This window comes from Heloderma suspectum, chromosome 4, assembly GCF_057233095.1.
Source record: "Heloderma suspectum isolate Gila_16-S chromosome 4, 16-S_ref, whole genome shotgun sequence".
In the NCBI taxonomy this organism is placed as follows: domain Eukaryota; kingdom Metazoa; phylum Chordata; class Lepidosauria; order Squamata; family Helodermatidae; genus Heloderma; species Heloderma suspectum.
Window position 1 is genome coordinate 78438160 of NC_139461.1, and position 12121 is coordinate 78450280.

Here is a 12121-nt window from a genome sequence, read left to right on the forward strand (position 1 = left end):
GGGATTGAACCTGAGACCTTCTGCATGCAAAGCATCTGCTCTACCATTGAGCTACAGCCACTCTCCCTGCTGATGTTTCCATTTAAAACAAAAACAAGAAACCAAGACTGTTTTCTCACGTATTTTGGCTTGCAGTTCACTTACTTTCAGTACTAAGTTATTACCAAAGCATTGCAATATAGCTACTCACGTAGCTAAAGGGGCCTTCATGTCCTTACTTTCACTTGCATACATCAGTGAAGAAAGGCCCTGTAGGCGGTCTCCAGGAAAACCCAGCAGGTTGATGATTTTGAGCAGGTTTGGGGGCACCATGGATATGCAAAGATGAAAAAGTCCATATCCAAAGCTAACAGCACCTTTCAGTCTGTTTAGCGAATCCTCCGTTACATCTTCTGCAGCAACATGATTATCATTTGCAGCATCAGAAGTCAAGGATTCCCGATTTATCTTCTTCTGGTATAATTCCTGAAGTGTATTAATGTCTGTATAGCACTTATTGTAGATTTTCCAAGCTTTTCTAAGGATCCACCCACCTTTTATATAAGCTGAGGGGGGAAAAAAGATTTCAGTCAGAAAGAAAAGCTTTTTCAAACAGAGCAACTATAGAGTAAGAATCCCAGACTATAGTCATTTGTGAATGAACTTAAGGTGGCCATTCTTGAACAAAAACAGATGCCAATGTGAAATTAAAAGGTGTCCCCAACCAGTCGTGTCCGACTCTAGGGTGTGGTGCTCATCTCCATTTCTAAGCCGAAGAGCCAGCGCTGTCCGAAGACGCTTCCGTGGTCATGTGGCCAGCATGACTGAACACCGAGGTGCACGGAACGCTGTTACCTTTCCCGCCAAAGCGGTACCTATTTATCTACTTGCAATTTCTTGCTTTCGAACTGCTATGTTGGCAGAAGCTGGGACCGAAGACAGGAGCTCACTCTGTCACATGGCACTCGGGTCTCGAACTGCTGTCCTGCCGACCTTCCGGTTTGCAGTTCAGCGTCTTAACCACTAAGCCACCGTGGCCCCTATGAATGTGAAATTGCTGAAGTACAATTCATGAAGAGATTCAACTGTATTTCCCGTGGTTTGAATAAGGTCAAAGGGTTGTTGTTTTTTAATCACACTACATACGTTAATCAGCTCACCAATACAATGAGGTCAGTGTTATTACCCAACACCTTTTTGTGAATAGCAACTGTTACGGTAATTATCACTGAGTACTTTTTTGCATTTCAGTTCCCTCTGACAACACTGTTTGTCCCCCCCACACTCCCTAGCATCTTTATATAGATCTGCCAATTTAACACTTCATGCATGTGATGAAGTGAACAGTGTCCAGGAAAACCAATGCCAGAATAAATGTGTTAGTCTTTAAGGTGCCACAAGATTCTTTTACTGAATATAACTTGTTTGTTAGAGCCAAAGACAAGGCAAACTTACAACACAAAGGAGCTTTCCAAGTCATATACATGTTCAAAGCCAATATGTGATTTTTAAACCAGAAAAGATAAAAGGAATTAAGCAGTTTGTAAGTATATGGTATTATTATGGAGGAGACTTTCATCACCTTCTAGAGGATCTGACCTAATGCTGTGCCAGGAGACCCAAAACCAGTATACAAGAACATATCAGGTCAGAAAAGGAAGAATATCTAGCATGCAAGCCTGTTATAACACTCCTTTCACCACCTTGAACCGCACAGCCACAGATAAGGAACGTGGGGTATGCTTCAGAACAACCTTACGTAGGTTTTCTGCTTTATGAGATAAAATACTAACTTACAAAAAAACACAAGGTAAAGCTTCAAAGAGTGTTCTGGCTCCTTAAAAACAAACACACTTATTATGGCATAAGCGTTCATGGACTGATATATGTTCATGGACTAGATGTATTTAAGCTGTTCCCAATATCTAAGGTGACAGTAATGTAAAACACTGTCTTGACACAGAACCACTGTTACTACAGCAATTCATTAATATCAGTATGTTTCTTTTTCTACCAACAATGTTAACAGAGACCAACAACCCATAAAAATAGCCTGTTACTGAAATGTAACAGATGTACTGAAACCATACACAAAGCAAGCTACATTATCCAAAGGAAAGGGAAAGGTTTATTTTCCTTTTGCCAGGCTGTCTTTACCGGAAGGTACTAGAAGGTAAACTGTAGTTTTAAGGTCACCTTCAAGTAAAATTGATCAACAAAATGTAGTACTTTCTTCCCACATAAGAGAAAGAAAAACCTAGGGAACTCAAAGGCTGCGTTTGGCCCTGTGATTGCCAGTCATGTGATTACCCTAATTACCTACTACGCAGCACAGGTTAACATGATGTCTGAACCCAGCAAGGTGCACAGCAGTGGTGACTTCTAAACACCCCACAACCTCTACAATAAGCCATGGGTTGCAGGGGAGTTAGAAGCCACCCTGCTGCACACCTTGCCAGGTTCGGATAACACACTAACCTGCGCCATGTCATGGGTAATTAGGAATACCGCAATCGCACAACTGGCACTCATGGGGGGAGACCAACGGTGGCTTCTTTTCCCTGTCTGATCATCCGAACCCAGTCAATGCAACAAAATTTCCAACCAAATGCCATGAAAAAATTAAGACATTAATATTAGAAGCCAGAGCTGACCTGATAATTCTTGTTTTACAAAAGAGAGCACAGCAAGGTAAACTTGACAGTCAGCTACAATGATCTGTCTCTGGAGTCGATCAATCATGGATGGGGCAGTCTTTCGGCCATCAACCTGTTTGAAAACCATGGGAGAAAACTGGAAACATCATATGCATCTTAAATTCTCCTAACACAGGCAATGTGTACTCCCTTGTAATGCAGCTCCTAGTCGATCAAAGAAGAAGAAACATTAAGCAAAGAGAAAGAATGAATAAAAAAAACTAAAATAGGTTTCCCCCCACAAAGCTCTAGTGAATGCAGCAAGGTTCTAAAGATATTCCCATGTGGCATTCAAAAGAGAACTGGGCGGGAAGGTAGAAGCCACACCGCTTGACCGTGTCCACAGATTAAGGGGACAGGACACCAGCTAAAAGCCTAGTGTAGCTTTAGAAGTTTGCCAAAACAGTATTCTGTGTGTGCAGAAGCAGTGTGGGGCTGTACAAAGATCACAGAAATGTTTCCCATCAGGTTAAGTTAAACAAACAAAAATGTGTAGAAATCCTAGAACATTGGAACTATACCCATTTCTAAAGACAATTTCATATCACATGGATAAAACTTTGTTGATATGTTTTGAAACAGCAAATATTGTGCATTTCCCACTTGTTACAAAACAAGTTCACTATTGAAAGCATCCTCTTTCATATAGGGAGTGGGAGTCACAATTCTAATGTAGACCCCTAAACAGTACGGTAGAAACATGAAGCAAGCATACGCCCCATCCGTGTCACTCTGGAGTTTGCCAGCTTAGTTTGACATCATTTTGTCATTCTGTGGCACCATAGAAAGAACTGTGAAGTATCAAATACCACAGAGTTAGTAGCAATACAAGAGAATACCCTTTAAATAAAACCGCAGTCCACTTCATATTTTAATTTGCAATAGTACATGGGTGCAGAATGTTTGGCCCTCTAGATGTTGTTGAACTGCAACTCCCATCAGCTCTAGCCAGCATATCCAATGGCAAGGGCTGATGGGAGTGGTAGTCCAGCAACATCTGGAGGGCCACACATAGAATATATCACCTCTTTCTTTAAATGTCAGAGGGGGTTATGGTCTTCTACAAAAATGTAATATCCTGAGAAGAACAGGCTGCTTAATATGGGAGTCTGTTGGTTCCCTATCCCCAACCCCACAGCTCTGCTAAAGCCAACATGCTATGTAGAGATGCAGTAGCTCACTGGGAACTGAAAAATAAGAGACCTACTCCTCATTTTCCCATTAGAAAATATATGGAATAGCAAATCTAAACGAACTGCCCAGACTTTATACACTCAACATTAATAATGCAGTGTATTCTCAAAGGGAACCAAAGCTTAAATTATTTATAGACTACACAGTGAACTGCACTAGTTCTACTGAACTAGCAAAGATAAGCAGTACCAATGGGATACTAGCCAAAATTAATCATTCTCCTTTAGCAGAGGAGACATGCTGACTACATGTATATAACAGGTGGTGGTAACTGAAGTGGAAACACATTATCAGCTTTTAATGGTTGAGAGAGTAATATACTAATCATAATTATTTGTTAAGTACAAAAAAAAGTTAGCTTCTTAAATGTCATTTTGAATTTTAAGAGTCTGTTTAGAACGAGTAGCCAAGCTCTGAAGGTAAGCCGAGACCCACACATAGCTGTTGAGTCATGATGCTGCAAATGTCTGTACGAATCTGCAACTCAAGTCATGCTCAGTCGTTCTAATCATGCACAAACTGCGTGCATGGAGTAGGGGCAAGCACACTCTCGTTGCCACTCTCATCGCCCTCTACACTTAGAGGGCAACTTGTGTGCAGTGGAGGGCTTCTTCTATCTGTGGAGGTTCTCCTCAAGATTTAGAGCCCGGATTTTCCAGGGTACTAAAGCTCTCCTCATACGTAGAACTTATACATGATTAGAACCACTGAAGAGGGCACCAATAGGTTGAAGCAATATTAAAAGTGGGTGTTAAAAGCCAGTTTAGTAATTGATGGCAGCTGCCGATAACAGCTGCCCTTCACACTTTCTTTGCTCTCCAAGTCTTGCCTCTAAAATGAAGGCAGTGGAAAAGAGGATTGGGCTGCACTGAAGAACTAGGCAAGGGGTTATGAAAGACAATAAGGATTTAATTCATGAGGGGGGTAGAGAGGAATTGATTGTGGGGGGGAACTGAAGAGCAAATTACTTTGGGGGCTCTGATATTTGGGGCTCAGAAGCCACCCTCTCTGCTCAGTTTGTGGTTTCAGGCAAGTTGCCCTCACCTAGTACAGCATTCTACTGCCAGCAGGAGTCAATCCAAAGCTACTGATATAATAGCAGAAAACATTGGGGGGAGCAGGGTGGACAGCTCTCTTCACCTGTCCCCAGTACCTGGAATTCAGAAGAACAATACTACCTTTGATCATGGGGGAGGGGCTTCCATGGGCAGAGGTGGTGTGAAGCAGGTAGGATAAGCCAAGGGAAACTATTATAGAATTCACTTATCAGAGCTAGGGGCTTGTAGATACCATTTGGAGGTATCAGCCACCACTATCAATGACTCTGGATGCCTAGCAAATTGAAAGGAGGCAGACATGGAACCAGGAACAGGGAACAAACTTCACAAAAAGAAAAAAAGCCAGTTATCTACCAACAGGCAGCTAATACACACCAAAGAAATGGCTAGTCTTGCTTAAAAGAAAGCTTTTTTTACAGTGAATAGCCGAATCATGCTACATTTGGTCTGGACAACCAGGACCCAGGATGCTGTCCATCAATTACAAGAACTTGTCTGTACTTGGAAGTTGAGACAACTAGCTTTGGTATCCCCTGCCTGGAGTAGTGAAGTACAAGGACAAAGCTTGGAAAAAGATGTATATTTGAGTGAACACCAGTCAGGCATCTTGAAAATTCCACAACGCAGTAAATCAGAGCAATGGTTCAGATCTGAAACTAGAAGCCAGTGTAGCGTTGTGGAGAGAGGATGTAGGACCAGGACTGGAAGGACTAAGTTTCAAGTCTACTCAGCCATTAAGCTCACTGGGTGATCTTGGACCAGTCACTCTTTGAGCTTAACCTACAGGATTATTGTGAGGGTAAGAGAACCATGTATGCCACTTTGAGTTAATTAGCAGGAGGTCATGATTGAAAGCAACAAAAGTGAATCTGAGAAAGTCATGTAAACATGTATTATAAGCTAAAAAGCCCCTGAGGATAGATATCTAGGAAGCATTTGCCATATAAGCACAGTACGCGTTCATTCACGTATTAGCAGTGCTGCACTTACATTCTTCTTAATTTTATTTTTTATTGTTTCTATAACTCCTGCTTCTTCACTCTCACACAGTTTTTCGGTAGCTTTTAAGTCGTCACATGCCAACTGCATTTTTTCTTCTTCAAAAGTCATCATGGCATTCTGTTAAAATATAAAAAGAAAGACCACTGAATCGTAAAGTGATGTGCTGATGTAAACCTGCTTACTGTTTCACAGACTAAGGATGTTATATAAACTGTTTTATAAGCACTTGAAATAAGCTCACTATCTAAGAAATAACCATCTCACACAAGAGCACTGCATTTAAAAGCCACTGACAGATAGGGATGTCAGAGAATTCTGCCACGGATCTCGGTGAGGCCGAATGCCAGTGCATTCGGCCCACTGAAATCTGTGGCGGAATGGCCTGCCTCCCCCACACGGATCTCGCCCGGGACGAGACTCACCTGGGGCAGATCTTCCGGGCGGCGGCGGCCAGTCTTCCAACCGGCTGCCACCGCCACCATTTCCAGGCTTGTGTAAAAAAAAAAAAAAAAAGACGTGATAGGCTACATAAATCTTTACGTAGCCTATCATGGTTGGGTGGGTTAAAAAAAACAAACAAACCGCATACACAAATGGCGGCGGCTACGGCCGCCGCCATTTGCGTTCCTTCTTTTTGCCATCTTAATCTACGTAAATATTTACGTAGACTATGACAGCGAAAATAAAGGGGAACCCTAATAGCGTAGCAAGCGCTATTTGCGTCCCCTTCTGATTCACCATTTTAGCCTACGTAAAGATTTACGTAGGCTAAAACGGGGAATCAAAAAGGGACGCAAAAAGCGCCCGCTACGCTATTTGCATTCCCCTTTATTTTCGCCGTCATTGTCTACATAAATATTTACGTAGATTAAGATGGTAAAAACAAGGAACACAAATGGCGGCGGCTGTAGCCGCCGCCATTTGCATACACGGGGGGGGTTGTTTGTTTTTTACCCAGAGCCCTCCGCAGCTGGAAATGCGGCTGCGGACGGCTGTGGCCTGGCCTGGCCGGCTGCTCCGCAGAGCTGCTGCGGAGCACAGCCGGCTGTTCAAGGATTCCGGGGGGAGGAACGGAGCACCTCCCCCCCGGCCAGGCTTCCGGGGAGAAGGACGGAACGCCTCCCCCCCCATCAACAGAATCCGTGAAAGGTAAGTCACTTTCGTACATCCCTACTGACAGACAAGATGGGACGTTAACTTAAAAAATTAGGACATGCTGTCTTTATTGTCATGCACTGAACAAGGCAGCGTAGAAGGGAAGTAGGATGAACGCTTCCCAATGGAACAGTATAAAATTAACTGAAGACTTTCTTCTAATCATTACACACATAATCTAATTGTCGAGATCACAATTAACAGTGCCCCATAATTATAAATCTTGAACGCTTATGTTTGCAGCCTAAGCAGTGTTCAATAGTATAGACTTCCTTTGGCCTAGTGGTTTCAAAATGCAACAAGAAAATGCTAAGGAGCCAGGACAGATGAATCTCATCTCCTTGGTTTTCAACACTTAGGATGTCTAAATCCGTATGAGACAATTTCTCAAGAGAGGTGATTCACTGTTAGAGCAACTATTTCCCAAGTAAAGATACTACAGAGCAGCTTGGTCGTGCTAGCCAGCAATGATGGAAGCTGTAATCCAACACACCTGGAGGGCATCAGGCTGGAGAAGACTGCTGTAGAGCAAGAACATCTCAATTGTCATTTGACATCCACCATATTCATAACTAATACACAAGATATATGTAATTAAGATACCAAGAACTGGCTTGAATGCATGATAATCCCAATGGAGCCCTTAGTGCTTAACAAGTTGTCCATTCCAGTGCATCATCAAAAAATGACGCTTTTAGCATATTACTTATAGTTAGCTCAAATGCTACATCAGCTGGCATCAGGAGACTGCTATTATTATTTTTAAAAGTTAGACTATTGGAATGGGGCCACAGTGTTTAGAAAACTGCACTCTTCAACTTCATATATAATGGAAGACATTTTACTATGCACCACATTTTAAAATTCTAGAATATGGGACCCAGTCTGCTAGAAATTATAGCTCCGTTCTTTTCTTCTCGGGTACGACTGATATAATAACTGTTTACAGGTTACCAATACAGCATGAAGTTATAGTAGCATCTCAATATATAGAATATTCATATTTGGCTTTTAGTTTTGATGGACTGACAGAATTCTTATGGAATTATTTTAACAGTTTCATTTCAACAAACCTGAATTATAATTCCTGACAGAGAAAGTGTACCTCCTAAAAGCTAACTCCTTGCTATACTTCCCAGGTTTATTTTAATTTTATTTATTTATTTATTTATTTCTATACCGCCCAACAGCCGAAGCTCTCTGGGAGGTTCACAAAAATTAAAACCAAAATGCACACAGTAAAACAATATAAAATATTAAAGCATTAAAACCACAATATAACAATACAACCAGAATAAAAACAGAATACAACCTAGCAGCAATGCAGAGATTTAAAATATAGATTTAAAACAGCAAAGCTAAAAGACTAGAAAGCTACAATGCCTGGGAAAATAAAAAGGTCTTCACCAGGCACCGGAACAAATACAATGTAGGTGCCAAGCTAACCTCATTAGGGAGCTCATTCCACAGCCAGGGTGGCACAGCAGAAAAGGCCCTCCTCCTAGTAGCCACCCACCTCACTTCCTTTGGCAGGGGCTCATGGAGAAGGACTGCTGAGGATGATCTTAATGTCTGGGCAGGCACATATTGGAGGAGGCGATCCTTCAGATAACCTGGCCCCAAGCCGTTAAGGGCTTTGAATGTTAATACCAGCACTCTGAATCAGGTCGAGAAATGGACCGGCAGCCAGTGCAGCTGGAAAAGTGCCGGCGTAACACATACACAAATTAAAATACGATAAATAAAATAACGTGTGATAAAATACATCTGAAATACAAAGGTTGCTGCCTCCTCACTCTATAAACATGGTGAATGTAACTTAATACGCATCAAGACAAGGAAAAGCAGAAATTCACTAAGTCCCTGTCTTTGCTTCTCCTAACATAACTGGATGCTTCATATAGAGTTGAATTAAAAATGATGTCATACTGTATTAGCTAAAAAGAGAATTAAGTTCCATAAATTCTTTCAGTTACTGTTACAAGCTACAGCAGTATCTGTAGAGATTCTCCAATTTTAAAAAAAAAAACATATCCATATTAATGACTATGCCTCAAAGTCAAATTATAACTTTCAGAGAGTAACACTGGGTGACTAGTCCTTGGCCACTGAGCTACGGGGTGCCTCAGGGTACCATCTTGTCCCCAATGCTGTTTAACATCTATAAGAAGCCGCTGGGAGCGGTCATTAGGGGATTTGGAGCTAAATGCCATCAGTATGCTGATGACACACAGCTCTATCTCCCTGTGAAATCTGAATCAGGAGAGGCTGTGCAAGTCCTGGATCAGTATCTAGATTCAGTAATGGGCTGGATGAGGGCCAGTAAACTGAAGCTGAATCCTGGCAAGACAGAAGCCCTATGGGTGAGTGGTATCCGGGTTTGGGAGATAGGCTCATTGCCTATTTTGGATGGGGTTGCGCTCCCACTGAAAGATCAGGTTCATAGTCTGGTAGTACTCCTACATCCATCATTGTCACTGGAGGCTGAAGTGGCTGCTGCAGCACGGAGTGCCTTTTACAACCTTTAGCTGGTTCACCAGCTGTGGCCTCTCCTTGACAGGAATAGCTTGGCCACAGTGGTACAGGCATTAGTAACCTCAAGACTAGATTACTGCAATGCACTCTATGTGTGGCTGCCCTTGAGGCTGATCCAGAAGCTGGAGCTAGTGCAGAATGCAGCAGCTCAGCTATTGTCGGGAGCTGCCCCTTTTCAGCATGTAACTCCTTAGCTGAGGGAACTGCACTAGCTGCCTATTTGCTACCAAGCCAGGTTTAAGGTAGTAGTACTAGTGTACAAAGCCCTGAACAACTTGGGACCAGGATACCTGAGAGAGAACCTTCTTCTTTACCAACCTGCCAGGTCACCAAGGTCAGCAGAGAGCATGTTCCTGGTGGTTCCACATGGACCCATGGCTCAGCTGGAGTTCACCAGGAAAAGAGCCTTCAGTGTAGTGGCCCCCTTCCTGTGGAACTCCCTGCCTTTGGAGGTCAGGCAGGCGCCAACGTTGTTTTGCTTTCGGCACCTCCTGAAGACACTGTTATTTCGAGGCCTTCCTTGAGTGACCAGCCCAGTTTATTAAGTTCAGAATCTGTTTCTTTTTAATGTTGTAACTGTTTTAATATGGTGTTTTATTCTTTTATCTTGTTAGTCACCGCTCCAAAATCTTTGATTTGGAGCAGTATATAAATATTGTAAATAAATAAATAACATGGGCAGAATCCCTTTACTTTTGGATAGGATAAATGCACCTCCACTTTCATGTCGCAAGTTTCCCAATGCTTTTTCTAATGGAAGTTTTGAATGACACAGGCATGCCAAGTACTGCAGCTATATTTAGAACAGTAACTAAGCAGAAGCTTTTCAAGGTACAACAGTGCTGTGCTGGGATGTTACACTTGTTCAGCAATCCAGCTCAGATAAGCAAGGTTGGAGAAAAGTATATTTCCAACTGTGCCCTCAAAATGCAAGAAGAGGTACTGAAGGAAAAAAGGTATTGTACTAAGCCTTTCCCTTGACATACTCCCTCATAATACTAGAACCTGGGGACATCTCGTGAAGCTGATTGGTGGGAGACTCAGGACAGATAAAAGGAAGAATTTCTTCTCACAGTGCGTAAACTATGGAATTCACTTCCAGAAGATATAGTGATAGGCACCAGTTTGGATGGCTTTAGAGGTGGACTGGACAAATTCATGGATAAAGCTATTAATAGCTATTAGTCCTGATGTCTATGTACTACCTCCAGTATCAAGGCAGTATGCCTATGTACCCCAGTTGCTGGGGAGGTTGGGCAGGAGGGTGCTGTTACGCTTATGCCCTACTTGTGGGTTTTCTGTGGGCAGCTGGCCACTGTGTAAACAGAATGCTGGAATAGACGGACCCTTTGCCTGATCCAGCATGACTCTTCATAGGTTCCTATGTACTAGTTTATAATACTGATGGGATACTAACAAACATTAAGGTTTACAAAAAATATATATGTATAAGGTGTCAACAACATAGTTGTAAGTGGGATTTGTCCACACAAGACATATCCCTGTACTTCTCAGCTTCCTGTGTAATTTCAACAATGGAAGGAAATTGGGACTACTACTACTACTACAACACACACACACACACACACACAACATACAACCTGGTTCACGCATCACAGCAAAAATTGTTTAATTGCAGGTATGAGCAGAGTGCGCAAGACGAACGCGAGCCATTTCTGCTTTTGTTTCGTGATGTGCAAACCCTGAAATCTTGGATTGATTATGAGTTAAACAACCCAGAATTAACCCAACAATTTGTTGTTGGGTTAACTCTGGGTTGTTTAACCCATAAACAACCCAGAGTTCTGGGGTTTGCATGTCATGAAACAACCCAGGAATGGGGTGTTACGGGGTTGTTAATTAAAAGCAGAAACGGCTTGCACACTCCACTTGTCCCCACAATTCCTGGGTTAAACAACCCAGGAATTGCCACTTTGACGTGGGAAAGGTTCCACAAAGCCCTATGCTGTTTTCACAATATATGTGAAACAAACATTTTACAGCACCTTAAAAGCTATCATTTATTGTGGCATGAGCTTTCATAGGCAAGAGGCTATTTAATTGGATGCTTGATCATCAGTGGCATCCCAAAGAAGGGCTGAATCTAACTCTTTATTTATTTGTCTGTTTGTTTGTTAAATTTATTAATCGCCCATCTGGCTGGTCACCCAGCCACTCTGGGCGATGTACAACAATAAAACAGTTAAAATAAAATTCTACATTAAAAACATCATATTTCTAAAAATACCCTAACCCACCCCAAATGCCTGCCTGAACAACCACATTTTTAATGCGTGGCGGAAGGTCATTAAAGAGGGGGCATGGCGAAGTTCCCTAGGGAGGGAGTTCTACAGAGTGGGGGCCACCACAGAGAAGGCCCTCTCCCTTGTCCTCACCAGCCTAGCTGTCCTGGCTAATGGAACAGAGAGAAGGCCATCCAAGGCTGATCTTGTTAAGTGGCCTGTCTGCAATTTGCAACTCTCATGCAAGTTGAGGTCTGCT

The 12121-nt window shown here is 42.4% G+C and overlaps 1 protein-coding gene across 1 annotated transcript in view; it reads right to left on the reverse strand.

Annotated features, from left to right (window-relative positions):
• The window catches only part of TTC39C (tetratricopeptide repeat domain 39C), a 63955-nt gene that overhangs the window by 23396 nt on the left and 28438 nt on the right, over positions 1 to 12121 (reverse strand). The window contains exons 3-5 of the mRNA XM_084849692.1: positions 5918 to 6046; positions 2634 to 2748; positions 191 to 545 (exon numbers count right to left, since the gene is read on the reverse strand). Coding sequence (XP_084705818.1) covers positions 191 to 545; positions 2634 to 2748; positions 5918 to 6046 — 599 coding nt within the window. The remainder of the gene's footprint in view (positions 1 to 190; positions 546 to 2633; positions 2749 to 5917; positions 6047 to 12121) is intronic.